We start from the raw sequence: 17296 nt of genomic DNA, 5'->3' as shown, positions 1-17296 counted from the left end.
GTGACATTCCAAAGTGATTAACATGTCCCATAGATGTGTGCAATGCTGAAGATGACTGTGTACCTTCTATGGATTCTTGATTCAAGAAAATTACTGTGTGATTTGCTAACAGCGCCTGGCTGTACCTTCACAATTCTACATAAAAATATGTAAAGTTTGCCGAAGGAAACATCATGAAGGTCCATAGCAAAAAACCCTGAGACGAGGGATAGGAAGGGACATACACAATGTCTCAACATAGCGTGTTTATGTCCCTTCTTGTATCTCCTCTTCAGGTCTCGCCATCATGGACACTATCACCAGCTCGCTTGCTGTTGAACCGTTCTTTCAACAATAAGGGTCGCTTTCATGGACTGGATGGCAGCCAACATGCTGTCAATAAAAAGAATAATGGAGGGAGCTCAATATGATCCTTAGGCTGTGTGTGGTCACCTCTTTCTGACAAATGGTGACTTAGAATTTCAGGACAGTGCCTGCAGTGGTAGTATTCTTGTGTTCTCACCCTTGAGGCCCATTGTGTGTCATCGGTCACCTGTAATCTGCTAATATGCACATAGCTAAAACAAAGTATATTTGTATTTCTTTGAATACAGTTGGTACAGCACATTGTTTTTTACATGTTCTTTGGAAAATATAAATAAAAAATTATCTACTCTGCAAGTCTCCTGTCAGTTCTACAGAGCAGCTTTGAATTTCACTAGAAGCCACGTGTGAAACCTAGACCAAACTAGTGGTGAAGGTCCATATATGTCATAGATAGATACTATTATTATTATTAGATCGTAGGTCAGGATTAGGTCCTGGTTGGTAGCAACGCATTTGAATCTTATAAAAAATTTGTGCAAGAGGTGACCAACATAACTAAATACACCAACTGACTCTCACAAATTTTGTGGTGTTATACTTTTGAAACAACATTAATACGCCTCAGTGGTCTTTTCTCCTTTGTTCCTTTTAACCTAGAAATATTAGGTCTTCGGCATCACCAGCCTTAGTTGCTGAGCATGCAGTTATTTCGTTGAGCACTGCAGTTTCATATTTGTTTCTCTGGACAAGCAAGCCCGCTTCCCCATTTTGATAAGAGTCTTGCAGCTTTGACAGGGCATTTGTGGACAAGGAAAACATTTGGACTATTGTGTATTTTGCTATGAAGTGCACCATACAAGGCAGAGGACACTATCATCCATTTCCACCAAGGTTATTAAATTTGTGATAAAGCACATATACCTTTTGTCACTGACTAATTTGGTGTCAAAGTTACTTGAGTGGCAGTTGTGCAATTTTAAGCACATGTTTAAAAAAATAGGATATGGGAAGTGCTGACTGGTTGAACATGTGGAGTACCCAATATAATAATTAGGGGTTTACGTCGCGAGACAGAGACAACTGAGTGTGGAACACACAGCACAGTGTAATGTTCCTTATTCTGGCAATGTTAGCATGGTTCACGAAGTGGGAAATGTTGCACTACCCTTAATAAAATCTGTTGGGCCCAGCAAACAGGATACACACACCTGATCTGAAGACACTATGCCTAACTCAAAAGCAAATATGAGATCGACCCGTACGTGTTTATTTGCGAAACTATTATGAATGAAATATGGCCTGTGTGGTATAGAACAATGCGCACACTCAAGTAAACATGCAAAAAATACGTATAAGGTCTCTCGACCTACATGCCGCGATGCGCTCTACGAGATAAACAACACACTACAAAACTACATCCAACACTTTTTGTGCGGGGCAACTCTAATGAGCACTTTCATATAACCGACGAATGGTTCAACAAATGCAGTTCGAGTAGTTACGATACGTTCCTACGTCGTTCATTGCAGTCGCGCTATGATGCTGCACAATATATGTATCTCGTGTAACAAGCCTGGCAATCGCACGATGTGCATGGGCAGAAATACGGCCTTCTTTCTTTGAAGACCAGTCCTCTGCAGGTATATGCTCAAACAATCACCAAGTCTCACGTCGTTGCTCAATCGCTCCCATTCCTGCACTTGTAGTAAAAGCAGCAAACGGGTTGACGTGAATGGCAGCTGAACGGTTGAACTGCGAAGTTCTCGAGCACAGAATCACAATTTCACGCCGAAAATGATGTTTAGGTGAGTTCGCGGTTGTTGTTTCCATCGTTCAATAGTTCTCGGGATTACCTCGGACGAAACGCTCATCGTAGCCGGCGGCCATAACTGGATTTCCTCGCAAACGGGAGAAGACGCCAGGGAAGTCAGAGAAAGCCTCAGCTTTCATCCAATCAGACGCACGATTCTCTATCTACGTAGATGGAGCAGGTTTATCCCATCTACGTCACAAAAATGGCTGCGCCCATGGCTTGTTTTGGTTTCTTTGATTAATTAATTTTCGTAATAGGAAGACAAAATTGAGAAACGAAGGCGTGTTTCGGGGGCAGTTGGATGTGCTCATTCTGAATATCACAACCGTTTCAACACATCGGAAAATCGGCGTGGCTGACCTTTAACGACAAATTACCGATCATCCTTGCCGTGCCCTCGTTCGCGATTTCTTTCGACCCATTAGCAACGAAACGGAGTCGTGGCAAACGTCACCAACCTGAGCGGTGTTATAGGGCCACGATGTGCTCCCAGTAAAATTCGTTGGACACTGGATTGGACTGCCATCCCTTCCTTCCGCATTGGCAAACATATTTTGTTGACAATTTGAAGCATTCTAAGTATTGGACCACGGCTATACGCCTTTCATAGCTACATTAGCCTCGAGGCGCTAACACGGAATCTAGAATAATAACAATTGTAATAATACCTGCGTAATCGCTGTTGTCCCTAACGCCACTCGAAAAAAAAAAAAAACTATGCAGTGCTGCACACTAACACGTCCCTTGTATGTGTTAACAAACAGATATTCCATTATTATTAAATAACAAACAAATAAACAAATTGAACGTAAGGGCCCTTGGGGTAATATAAATAAATAAATAAAATACGCGCGTATAATTTAACTTTCCGCCGCGTATTACGATATGTGACAAAGTGACCAGAAACAACAAGGAAAGAGAAGTAGACAAGGTTGTCACGAGCTCGTGAGCACGTTGCATGTGCCTCATTCTCTCAAATAAACGACGAAAGTGTACGTTAACATGCGGAAAAACCCGGATCGTCAGTCTGTCACGGTTGACAGGGTGCTCGGAATGGAAACGTCTCGCCCTGCCTCACGTACGAAACGCCCTCCGAAGGAACTAAACGACAAGAGCGAAGAGAAGAGGAAAGCTACGGCAGCGACAATCACAGGACTGGTGAGCTCCTCTCATCCAGTGTAATCCTCACTGATGGACGTTTTCGTAGATCATGACGCAATGCACTGAAAGTACGAGTGCATATAGGTACACATGGGTGTAGTTGAGTTGGGAGTTGCCAAGCTTCAAGCGCGTCACATGACGTCACGACTGCATTGCCCAACGAGATAGCGAGGGTAATAGAGAGAGAAGCCGGGGAGCCATATGGTCAAGCCACTCTGGATGGCGCCACGTCGAGCTCACCTTCCCTTGTTTGCAAATGGCGGACGTTAGGGACACATGCGGCGCGCATACCCTTCCACATTCCGTGGCATTTATTGGTTCCGTAATGGCGCCAACAATTTTTCCCGAATCTATGCAAGAGATAGTATGATAGACACATTTCCAAACAGTGTGATAGCGAGATGTATGAATAAGACCACCAGAGAAATCATTGAGGCAGATAAGATAGCAGAATTTGGAACGTCGTGTGTCAGAACCCCGTCTTTGGAGCTGTCTGATAAGGAGGCGGCTTTATAGCGCATTCAGCTGATTGTTTTCGTGTATCAGACTTTGCACTGGCTGAAGCATGCATGTCCGAGGGCCACTTCAATCCAACTTCTGTTGCGCACTCGCGTTTCATTGGTCCTTTGTTTCGCTCTTCCTTGGTTTTTGCGTTGACAGAAGGAGTGCGAGAGAGAAAGGAGAGTGCCGCCTACTGGCATCAAAGCTTGGAACCTCGCCAGGGTGGTTGATCACTCCATTCCCTCTCTATCTCGTTGGAACTACCTCTTTGGTGGGCTCTATTGCTGTCCCTCCATCAGCCGATCGCGGACACCGTATACAACAAAACTGTTGTTTGCAGAGCTAACAAGCATGAGACATGCGTCTTTCGGCAATGATGCCACGGAGAGTACCAACTTGTGTTTCATGTTTAATACTTCTCTATACACCTCGTTGTTATGTCTGTTTGTGCCGGATTAAAAACAAAGCAACATTCTTCTTCAAACATTGAGAGGTTTGACCCACAGAAAGACACATTTTGGCAAGGGTTATGAGTTTTGTCCGTATCAGTCAAACATCTCAATCTTTCAGTGAAATATTTGCCCTCAATAGGGTTAGAGCGCTAAATTCATGGGACGACTATCATACACTCCACCCAGATTCGGCCAAAAGAACAAAATTGCGGACTCGAACATACCAGCTTTTGTAGTATCAGCCCTGTTGATTTTCATCACATTGTTCCGGTTTGCTCCTGACAATGAGATAGCTTCCTTGTCTCCTGTCGATCACCCTCCATTTCCGTGGGATCCTTGGGCAAAACCGAAAAAAATCGCATAACCTACTTCCATACCAGGGTTGCTCTATGGTTAAGTAGCTAACACAGCTGTTTGATTTGGTTATACAGGGTGTCCACGCTAAGTGTGAACAGATTTCTTAAAAATATATATAAGACTTTTTCCAAGATGAAATCAATTGCAATATAGCATATGCTGAAGGGCACTCCCTAGCAGGGCATTTGCAAAGTCCAAAGGCAATGTCTTAATTAACTTTCATTAATTAACTTTTTAATTATAAAAGCTACAAAGTTGTCCCAATGAGAACATCTGTTCCTTTCGGTCACCTGATATCGTAGCCGTTTTGAGAACAAAAATCCGTTCGATAGATCGCCCGCAAAAAATTCGTGAAAGAACGCCATTTTTGCTTCATTTTGTTCATTGCGCTTCCTAGAAGACGCGTATTTCTTTCATCTCCAACGGGAGAGGGGGAAGGAGCACAGTGCCGCCTCATGCGTCGAAGATTAGCTTTGACTTGCGGAAACAAAACAAAAACAAATGTATCGGGTGACTCTATCGGAACGGGCCTTATCTTGGGTTGCATTTTCTGTTTCCTTTTAATCTTTCTGTGCTCTTTCTCCCTCTCACATTGGGGGTGAAAGAGAGACGCGCCTTCTAAGAAGCGCAATGAACAAAATAAAGAAAAAAAATGCGTTCCTTCACGACTTTTTTGCGGGCGATCTATCGAACGGATTTTTGTTCAGAAAACGGCTACGGTATCAGATGACCGAAAGGAACACATGTTCTCGTTGGGACAACTTTGTAGCTTTTATAATTAAAAAGTTATTTAATGAAAGTTAATTAAGACATTGCCTTTCTACTTTGCTAATGCCCTGCTAGGGAGTGCCCTTTAGCATATGCTATATTGCAATTGATTTCATCTTGGAAAAAGTGTTATATATTTTTTTTAAAAATCTGTTCACACTTAGCGTGGACACCCTGTATATATTACGTGCGACACGCACGTTTGCACTGTACACCCACGGCATAATGGTCCGCTTTGTCTACCTATTTCCACCAGGCGAACCTCCAACATTCCCTTGGTCAAGCCATGGAGAAGGCAGGAAAGAATGTCGCTACCAGAGACACCGCTTCACCTCCATCGCGTACATCCCGGAACAGGATGGTCATCGGAGTGGTTGCCACCATAGTAACGTTTGCCATCATATTCATCGTCTCATACGTGATCGCCCGACGATACTTGCACTCTGGTGAACAGCTTGGCTTGGCAAACGTCTGTAGCAACTCGGTAATTGCTCCTTTCACTCCAGGCATGCGCGTGCTGCTACCAATAGTTATAGAAAGCTTTACATGGAGGCGTTACTGACTGTCGTCACCATCCACCATGATGCTGTAAAAAAAGCTATTGCAGCTTGTCGTTAATGCAAGGTTCTGTGTTTGACGCACATAGGCGAGCGACACTCACAATTATTCCAAGGGAGCATACGCACTGAGACGCGGTATGGGATAACATTGGGAACTCATAATTCGAAGAGGGCCACATAGTTTGCACGGTCACTCAACCAGCTGAGGTGATTGATCGCTAGTTAATTCTCAAATACTTAACACACGTCGAAGGTGATTGGAGAATTGGCGAACATCGTTTCTTTACGCTCACTGTGGCAGTTTAGAAAATTCGGACAGCAATTGCGAAATGTGCACCACCAGTGGACTGTGTTACTTACAGTGGTCCGTAACTTTGGATGTAGGAAATGTAACCAGAATGCACAGAACGTAGTGAACTCAAGGCCAACCTTCATGGAGCGAATATTTTGCGACGAAGTTCGCGTGACTGAATGCCGTTCGGCCGCCAGGTCGGCGGCACCAGCTCCATGGACGGAAAACCAGCGGACGGCGTCGGAAAGTCATGCCCTGATGTCACTGTTGCCACACTCTTAAAAGTGAACTTCACCACATAGCACGCTCCTAGCCAACCATCATCTCGAATGATATCGTTATCTGTCCTGATTTGTTGAAAACGGGATGCGTACGCATTTTTTTTTGTGACAATTATGAACAGCATACGTGTCACAAAAATGGCCTACGCCTCCCGTTTTCAACAAATCAGGCCAGATAACGATATCGTTCGAGATGATGGTTGGCTAGGAGCGTGCTATGTGGTGAAGTTCATTTTTAAGAGTGCAGAGTAGAAAGGGAAATGACTTGCTCAAAAATGCAGTAATGTCACAAAAAGTTTGCAACTGAATCCAACAACAATGTAAAATGGTGTGTCCAGCAATGTACCGAAAGGCATATTCGGTACTGCGAAAGGAAAATGAAAGGTGTAGTAGGTGCGACAGCGTGCAGACGAGAGCATCCCATAGCAAGAAGACGACTACTCACGAGAGCGTAGAACCACGTGCAGACCACAAGACAGCCTAGCTGGCGCAGATTCATAGCGAAAGAGCGCTTTGATTGGCCTCGTGCTCATCCGCAGTTGACGCTTCCGGAATCGCGGACACTTGGCGGAAATATCTGGCATCGGCAGAACGCCGGCGGACCTCATTTTTGACGCCTCGCGCAGGGAGTCCGACGCTGAGCGAAGTTAGCAGGTTCTTCGCTGTACATACGCTCCATGGATGTTGGCCTTTAGTTAGCGCGTGTATAAAGTAGGTCTAGCAATATTGCATATCTCCCCTCCCATGATGAGGACACACTGGCTGTCACTTCTAGCATTAAGCTTCATCTCAGTCTCTGCGGAGAGGGGATGAGTTTCAAGAATATAACGTTAGCAAATCGAAACCGGTTGCTTGTACTGAGTCGGGCGAAAATACTTTCAGGTTTCGCGTATACTGCTGCAAGCGGGTATAGTATTGTATTTGATGATAAATTTATTTGATGTTGTATATGCCACTCAGAACGCATCATTGTCGAGCACATATGACGAGCAAGAAGGCTATCACCGCTATTTTTGCCCCTGAACTGCGCCTGCGCGGAATGCACTTTTGCAGGAAACGTGTATGATTCCGATAAAAGTCATCCTCGAGAACGGTTCCCCACAGAGGAACTGAGACTTTTGTATAACCCCTTCGGCGGTCCTCTTAACATCTATAGGATCGTTCGCGCGTCGCATTTATGTAGCCGCTCCCCTATATCCTGACCTGAATTGATCGATCAGACAGGCAGATGCGCAGGGATGTACACGAATGCTCATTCACACGAGTGTTACCATTTTCGCGTTCCATACCATGAATACCTGATGTGACTGATGAGAAATTTCACCTCTTAAAAATGTTTTAATTTGAGTAACAGATTACCGTCATTACCTAGCGCTTCAAAGACGCGCCTCTACGTCGAGTATGTTCCTCTTCGGCCCTACGAAGTACGTACCTGCTAAATTTATGAAGAAATGCATTGTATATACAATCTGTCTTTTATCCTTTACGGATTGTTTACAAAAAGACAAAAAAAAAAAGAGAATAACTCAGCCAGTAACGACATGGATGCTGCTCTAATAGCTGTTTAATGAATGAAAGTCTGCAGATGATAAGTACGCACTCTGTACGTCGCAGTTATCACTTCAACATGAATGTAATACAGTGAAGTGCATAAGTAATACCGTAATTTGCCACTATTTTATCTGTAGCAAAGTATTTGTGTGTATAAACCTTTATAACTGTATTTCGATAGAGTGCATTCTTTATGGACATTGGTAATACAGCTACACCTTCCTAGTAGGTGATGTGTATCCTTTTACCCACTCGTAGAATTGCTTTGCACATGCTCGAGCGCTTCAAAGTGGCTGGAACACGAGCCGCGACCCATGTGACGACTTCGGCGCCTTCGTCTGTTCCGCTTGGAAGTCTCAGCTAGAGATGAGTTTTTCGACATCCACCGACATGCAGTTCAAGTGGGTCGATGACATAGTGACCATGCTCAACCGGGGCAACACTCACTTCAGTGCAACTCGCAAAGCTGTCGACCTGTTCGCCTCCTGCTCCAACCGGTCCACTGTTGACCAGGATAAGGCGCAAAATGAATTCATAGACCTTCTCAGGTAAGCAAGAGAACGATATATCTCATATATCGTAGTTTTAGGATCACCGGAATGACACTTAATCTTATGGGCGTCAAACAGGCGCCATACGCAGCAACAAAACTGCTTTTCTTCTTCTCAAAGTTCTCAAACGAACATACCCTTCAAAACGACTTTGAATTGCCAGCCCCCTTGCAGAGATGAAGGCATTGATTACAAACTCCATTTTCCATCGACGCACCTTTTCCAAGGTGCCAAAATAACGCCACGCATACATAGCTTGGCTTGCTCTTTGAATGAAGCGTTACTTCAAAATATATCACTTCGAAAACCTTGCCTGCACCAGTAACAGCGGACACGTCGTTATTCTACACTCTAAGAAAAAAAGGGTGTGAAAAGGTGGCAACTTCTATAGTTACCGCCTTGCAATCACCCTATATTGAAAGTGCTACAAAAAGGCGTACGCCCCCCCATCACTCACCGAATCGGAAGCGGTAACCCTATAATTCGTATGCAGCAGGTAGAAATTTGCAACCTTTTAGGCACAACATATGCGACAACTATTACCTGCTAAATGGTGTAACCGCTCCACCCTTTTGTCTAAGTGTGTACTTTACAGAGGGATCAAAACTGTACTGAACCGTAAACAGTATACCGTACCGAGCGTTCAAAACCTTCCATGTGCACTGCGAGGCTAGTCTACTCCCCCCACCCCCCTGGATCTTCAAAGTCATTTGTGAAAATTCTCCGTTCTTTATTCTATGGGCGTTCCTGGGACCTTTTCCAAGGGTGAGGTGCTTCCAGGGGGAGAGGGGGAGATGCAACCGCCCCATACCACCTCTTTTTCTGGAGAGTTGGACGTTGCGAACTGTGCGGGTGTTCAGAGGTTCCTATTATGACGTCTGAGGATAATCATAACCTGTGACTCACAAGCGATCTTGGAGCTCCAGGGGTGCCACGGCAACCCTTGCCCCCCTCCACCTACGTCCACGTTTTATTCATAGATCATCACGATTTTTCTGATGCCACAATAATATGATCCTCTGAACATACGCACAGTCAGCAACCACCAATCCATCTCCAGATATGAGAGGATTGCACGCTTTGCCCCATTCACGGTGCACTTTGCCCCGCCCCCTCGAAAAAAAAAACAGAAAGTCCTGGGGATACACATGATCCCTACACAGTACAAACACACACGAGCACTGACAGAAACACACCCGCATGCAGACACAATTTTTGACAGCTTCTGACCCACGCGCTGACCGTTATTGCTCTGCGGCGACCGTAATGGTCGGTGGCTTCTCGGCGCGGCGGCGCATACCTCTTGATGTGGGCTAGTTGGTCCAACATATTCGGCCCTGGGGGAGGGGGGTTGAAGTTTTTACCAAATATGCGGAAGCACTGCCCAGGCCAATACCAACGTGGGCATAAAGCGCTTTACTGGATGCTTCAGCTTCAGACACTCTCCCGCCAACTCCAGAATCCCCCACCCCCTTTATACCTGCACTTTGCAGCTGTTGCTGTAAAAGAGAATCTGTCTTCCTGAATGGAATACTTGTGTGCCGTCACCTGGGCAGGGCAGGAACACGCAGCAGTCAGAAGGTGGCAAGCTGCCGTAGAACAAACGTAAAGATAGGTATCAGTTTAATGATACATGCATATTTTATCGTGCAATACCATAGGAACCAGCTACAACTCTAAATGATTACCAATAAGAATATAATGAAACGTCATATTGCGCATACTCAACATATAATTCAATAATAATGAAAAACATTGTGCCATAGGTGGAGGAGGGGGGTTGTGGAGATTGTACCATAGCTTGTCATAAAAACCATTGCAAAAGATATTGTAGTTTGCAGCACAAAGTATAGTAATGTAAAATATTGGTTGTTCAGCAGGACAATGCACTTATCTGATTGCTCGTAGCAATTTGGTGAAGCCAGCATGATAACAGTACTGTCAGCAACGAAGTCATGCGTTGTCTAGAATGGTCAACGCTGCAGTGCATGCGCATTGGTACGGGCGCTTCTGTCAATGATGTACATACGGAATGCGGTGAAGTGTGGAAATATTTTCATGTTCCACGTTTAATTTAATCCGGCACGATTTTCATATCCCATCCGATCGTTTTCTTCAGCTGTCGAAGAATCAGAGTCAGGGTGAAATCAAGTTTACAAGGCGTATAAACTGCTTCTAAACAAAGGGAACATAAAGTGTAAGTTATGTATAATAATTGTAAAACAAACATCGTGGCAAGGATTACGGTGCCACTTCAGCGACTTTCTCATTTCGTTGGTGGCCTTTTAATTAAATGGAGGGGAATGAACCAAATGAAAATCTGCGCATGTTCTGGCCTGTTATTAGGAAATTGGCAAATGTAGCACATTATTTTGAGAAATCTTACATGTTTGCGAAGCATTTCACGATGATCATCTGTTGTCATAAGAAGATCACAAACCGAAACATAAAAGAACGCTTGTATTCAGCGTAGACTTGGTGTATTATGGCCTTTGCTGTAGTTGCGCTAGAAAACAACAAATCAATCAACATTTACTCAGCTTCACTGCAATATACGCTCACGGTGAACCAGTATTCAGAGTGATCTTGCGCGATTTTTTTGATTGCTGAAACGCGCAGTACACGTCTCCTCTAGAACACATTTCGTATATAAAAAGTGTAACAAATGCCGTACGTCCATCGCCGTCTGCAAATTGAAAAGGCTGAGCCATTTCATTCTGAATCACTTTCGTTCTTGAGAGTATTGTGCGGTGAAGCTCTGTGTGAGTGTGCAGTCGGTGCTATAGGTACAGATCATCGCCCTGGGATGGAGCCTAAATGATTGTGGTTGTAGATGCGAGGACACGTTCCTAAGGAAGGGTTGAGGATTGGGCTAGCTGGTATCGAGACATCTGAGCTGAGAGCGCAAGAAACACGGACGAAGAACGGAGAACCAGACAGGACGGGCGTTGACGTCCAACTACGTTTATTGAGGGAAAGGGGTAATGAGGAAAAGGGGGAAAAACACAATCATAGCACAGTGTCACCATTCTGGGCGCACCGTTTCTGAGGAAGACCAGTTTCTTTTCTGTTAAAGATATAGAAAGCGTGCTTACGTGTTCCTAAGGAGCCACATCCACTGCGCGAAAAGGCGGACACCTCAGTGTGATGAAGGTACTTCGGTAGGGAGAACTCAAATGCAGCAGACCTGGCTAGGTGGTCAAACGTACTGTACAAGACACGCGAACAAACGGTCTTGTGATACAGAAAACTGTGCAGGCAAGGTTTCCTTAAGGGTAATGTGAAGCAGAAGACAATACATCTTTATACTGCTGGCTCATATGCTTGCGTGCTCAGTATACAAACGCTTCAAACCCACCTCGTAGTTTTTAGAAAACAGATTTAATATGTGGGGCAACCCTGTGTCTAACACCCGACGCGAACTCCGCAGTTCCCACCATACAGTGCGGCGAACATAAACATGACAATGGGAGCGTACAGCGACATCTGTGGACGGCTACAATCATTTTTACGTAGGTGACTCTCATGGTGATTGTGCTGACAGTTTGTTGCTCATTTCCACGATATACCAATGCGCATGCACTTTGAGAAAATATATGCCAGGAACGATGTAGTTTTACCAAATCTCCTAGAACGTTCATGATGTCGGCTACTTAGCCCATGACAGCTGATAGAGGATTGGGGACATGAAACACTGTTGCTCGACGAATGGGCGATTGTTTCATACCAAGCGTCGCCCCGCATCTCGTCACCGCAATTTCAGTCGTAATTCACAGATATTTATAGAATTTCCTGTCGCACATAAAATTTTCAGTGTGGGTTTCTTTCCGAATAAGCCTTCAAATCATCATCAAATCATCAGTCATCTCACGAGTCTCTTTGTTTAGTATGCATGAAAGGTTGCAGGGATGTTCCTTACCTGAGCTGGCTGTGACTGCGATAATCAATAACGTATGGAAAATTACTCTGGAATCACTTCAGCAAGTGCTCCAAATAAACCATTCGACAAAAAACTTGGCGCTGTCCCATTCGCGCAATTGCTAAACTAAGATCGAAACTGAGTGTAGTGACCAAGATGATCAACTGCCTACTATGCACGGGCAGCTGGCGTTGCTAACATGTCAACTTAGTTGCCTGCCTGAAATCAAAGCAAACGCTGACAAGCTACGTACTTCCAATTGTTCAAACCGTGCATAGTATAGACATATATCTATGGAAATGCTGTCGGCAAAATATGATGAACGTATGGCACAGCAAGACAGATTTCAAACAACTTATAAAACGGGTTGGTGTTATCGAAGCGTATCAATCTAAGGTGACACTCAAATTGGTTAGACGGGAGCAGTACGGTCGATTGAATAATATTGAATTACATGCATGGCAGTTACGGCGAATGAGGATCTTTACAAAACGACGAATGCTGTAGCCCAGGTTTCGCCAGATACGCCTCTTACAAAAGAATACAACGGGAGCCATTCACCGACTACTGGCGAAACTAGGCAGGGTCGTGGCAGAAGAAACAGCGAATCTATGAAAATTACTTACATGCACGAGGTGCTGACAGAAACAAATCAGACCCTGTCCTGGCAGTATCGTAGAAAAAAAGAAAAGAAAAAGTCGCAAGAATACGTACCCTTCGAAATTGGGCTAAAATGGAACGATTTTTGTCAGAAAGGAACATAGCAGTAGTGTGAAGGGTGGTATGGAAGCAGTTGATGACCTGTCTCAAATCGTGTAAATCCTAGCCTGATATGTACTCTACTTGTATGCAATAAACTATGAAAATATACTGCCAGACGATGTATGCCATGTCCTCAGTAGTTCTGGATTAAAACTATTATATGCGAACCTGCAACGGAAACATGGCATGGAAATGATCAGGATGTATTTAATTTACCAGGGTACCAAACATTTTCCTTAATCGTACCTCAAGACGAGGTGGCGGGATATCACTTTTAATAAGAAACAGATGTCGTGATATTGTATCATAGTACAGCGTGTGCAATGTTGATTATGAAGTGCCTTCTCTGTTGTCTGGGTGTGATGTTTGCTGTGTTATACACCGTGTCCCTGATGGCGACGTTTCCTCTTTTTGTGTGTGTGGAAAATCTGATCTTGTTCACCTGAGCGAACAGGCGAACACTTTCGGCGGTGATATCAACATTGATATGTCGTGGTCTTTGGCGCGGCAGGCAGAACAACTGCAACTGCTTGAAGCATACGGCTTTTTCAGCAGCTCCCAGTCGAGGCATTCGGAATAGCTGTACGGCAATAGACGTGTTTATAACAAACTACCCCTATTCTGATATAAGCAGCGGAACAATCTGTACGGACGTCAGTGATCATTTCTCTATCTTTTTAGCCTGCCATGCGCGGAGTCCCTGGAGTAGAATAACTGTACAGCAACAAAAATTAATGAAGGAAATGATTGAGCTTTAGAGAGAAAATTGAAGCTACTGACTGGGATGATGTTATGAATTGTCAAGATCCGGAGCATGCGTACAATCTGTTTTTCTCCGCTGTAACAGGTGCATACAGCTGATCTTTTCCTTTCGTTAACAAATCAAGGCGTAGACTTGTACGCAAACTATGGATGATACGCAACATCCTAAAGACGACTCCCACAGAGCTCGAGTGGTTTGTTAACCGAGGACAGCGGGGAGACCGAGACCCATGGTTTTGAGTACATGAGGCAATAAAGATTTCGATTTAACGAGGGGTGTCCGGCAGCAACCCTGCTCCATCTCAGAAGCTGAGAGAGGCGACGCTTGTATTTTGAAGCTGCAACTGATTTAAAGACTCATTTTGACCCCATCGTGCGATCCAGTGCGGCTCCCCTCATTCCCGGAGAGTAGGCTTCTTTTTGTTGCCAACTGCAGCGTCAAATGTTCCGAAGGCGTTTGAACGAGTAGATAAAGGAGACGAATAAGGCGGGAAATGGGGAAGCGCAGTAAAACGACGAAAACTCTGGGCAGTCGGACATCAGCAGGACTTGTGATCGGTTGCGCGCCGGGTCGTGGCGTGAAAGTGTGTGGACCGAAGACAGCCGCCAAGATCTGTGCCATGTGTTGCGTGAGTGGTCACTCACCGCCACGCGAGAGATCTCCGACAACGTGCACCGACTTCGAAGCCGGCTCCACTCCGGACCTCTTTCATCGGACATCGGGGACGCCACGCCATCACGGCTAAAGAATTTTCACCCCATTTTCTGTCGAACTTCAAGTAGACTTCGTTATAACCTTTGACTGAATACGTAACCTCTACTTCGTTTGGCTTATAATTTTACGCCATATGTAATCTCTGTCAATTATGATCGGTGTTATGCAATAATTATGTTTATTGTAAAGCGGTAAACTTGCTACTGGAAAAGTTGAACCATGTGTCTGGCTTCCAGTTCCTATCGCCGTCCGTTCTCCAGGAATACCGTGTCCACCGTCCACACCACAATCTTCTTTTCGCGCCCATGGTACAGTCTCAGTGAGGAACGTAATTCCATCTAGTGAGCTGCACGAGCTCCTGAGTACCCGCCGTGCGTGTGACAATGAGAAAACGGGACAAACTATTCAAAAAATTTCTAATATATAACGACCGTGAGACGTTTAGAATATATGAAAAGACGCGAGATAGAGTCAACTCAATGGCGAGGAAAGCAAAAGAATCATAATTTGAATGTCTTTCTATGAGCGACGCGTAATGCATCACATATATGGCGCAACGTGAACGAATTCCTAGGTTATCGGAAAATGCGTTTGCCTTCAGCAGCACCTGCATGTAACTGTAGGCGGAGTTATGTACTACGGAAATGACACGGCGCAAATGTTCAACTAATGTGTCATCAACGTATCTCGTCCAGCTCATGAAACCAGCATAAACCATGCCTGTCACAACTAAATGTTTTTGTCTCCAACCAACATTCCGGAAGTATTTACTAGCTTTTTTACATTAAAAAGAAAGTCGTGCTCTGGATGCATATGCTATGGAGATTGTTCCGATTAAAATGGTCCTTCACCTCTATCCCCTTATCTTGTTCATATATTTAATCTATGTTTAGGTCTGGCACCTTTCGTCCCACATCAATTTTACCACTATTTTCTAAGGGCCTTGAACGCATCAATTATAGACGTCTCTCATCTTACTTTGAACATTGTGGATTCCTCTCAGAATTTCCGTTTGGTCTCCGGAAAAACAGTTCCACAGAGCTTGCTCTTCTAGCGCAAAAGGAACTTATAATGGATATTGAAAAAATATTAAAAATAAAAAAAAATTGAAAATAGACGACGAACGTTCGGAATTCTTTACTTGAGCAAAGCTTTTGATTCCCTGCCTTATAGTCTGTTTATGTTGCTCTTTTCTTGTTTGTTTATGTACTCTTCTTTTTAGTTTCGTTTTCCCCACGACTGACTTCAACATTGGCTGTTTTCTCTACTGTATTTGATGTGTAGCTTCTTTGTATTTATGTGTATTTTTGTTTATCATTGCATTTTTGATTTAATTTATGTTTGGTGCACCATTTCCCAGACCTTCTGGTTGTTTATGGGCACCCTACCAAAAATAAAGTATTATTATTATTATTATTTCTAAATCAAAATGTAATGAAAATGAAAAACGAAATGAAAATTATTATTTGTTATTATTATTATTATTATATATTGTACATATCCCACCATATGCCTGCAAATCCGATCGCACGCATTCAACAAATGACTCAGTTCACTCCTCACTTGATACTTTAACCCCCGTACAAACGTTTTCAAAACGCTCCTTTGGCGTTCACTGAGTAACATGTGAAGTTGTACAGTTGTGAAGTTGTGTTTTTTTATTTCCCTTTTAGCGCCATGTACTGTATATCTGTATGTCTGTACTGTATGTCTCAATGTGAATATCTTCCTGTTATGTTTATGTTCCTGAATATGTCCTGAATATGTTATGTTTTGCCTAATCTGCATATGTATGTATATATAGTATGCGTATATATGTGTAAGTTCTACGTGCGCCAATATCAAGGCTTTGGCTATTCTATGGCACGTTAATAACGATATTATTCTTATTATTATTATTATTATTCTTTAGTGGTGGCACTAGAAAAGCTATCATGTTCCGGGGTTCTAGGTGCAGCAATTTCACTATTTCCATCACACCTTGGTAGTCTCTATCCACTCATCCACACTCAACAGGATTAAATGTGGCGTCCCACAAGGAAACTTACTAGGCCTGCTCCTTTTTGTATCTATAGAAATGGTATCTCTCTGACAACCAATGAAGCTGCTTTTGTCATTTATGCGGATGACAGTAGCTTGTTTTTTACTGGGTCAAATCCTGCTTCGCTAGTTAGAAATGCAAACCAAGCACTCGAAGCTGTCAAGACTTAGGCAGACCACACCTGTTTAATGATAAACGCACGGAAAACAAAAGCAGTTTTCGTCGGAGCAAAAACTAAACCTGTACAATTCACCTTGTCATCGGTAACAATCAGTTTGGTTGGTACCGTTAAAAACCTTAGGCGTAATCTTTACCTCCACACTTACATGGCCAATGCAAATCAATGAAGTGCGTACAAAAGCGTCGCGCAACTTTTGTGTTTTGTACAGAGAAGACGCATAACGGAGAGTGTTGTTTTATTATTGTACTATGGGCTAATTTATTCTCATTTCAACTACTGCCTTCTAGTATGGGATACAACACGTAACTAGAACTTGGAAAAGC

General features: G+C 43.8%; 1 protein-coding gene across 1 annotated transcript in view; it reads left to right on the top strand.

The window, feature by feature from the left end:
- The first annotated feature begins 3056 nt into the window (after positions 1–3056).
- The window catches only part of LOC135378496 (neprilysin-2-like), a 74512-nt gene continuing 60272 nt past the window's right edge, over positions 3057–17296 (top strand). The window contains exons 1-3 of the mRNA XM_064611545.1: positions 3057–3277; positions 5615–5842; positions 8301–8590. Of these exons, the coding sequence (XP_064467615.1) occupies positions 3122–3277; positions 5615–5842; positions 8301–8590 (674 nt within the window). The 5' untranslated portion in view covers positions 3057–3121. The remainder of the gene's footprint in view (positions 3278–5614; positions 5843–8300; positions 8591–17296) is intronic.

This window comes from Ornithodoros turicata, chromosome 1, assembly GCF_037126465.1.
Source record: "Ornithodoros turicata isolate Travis chromosome 1, ASM3712646v1, whole genome shotgun sequence".
NCBI lineage: Eukaryota > Metazoa > Arthropoda > Arachnida > Ixodida > Argasidae > Ornithodoros > Ornithodoros turicata.
Note: the sequence above shows the minus strand (reverse complement) of the source record. Positions and strands in the feature narration are given on the sequence as shown.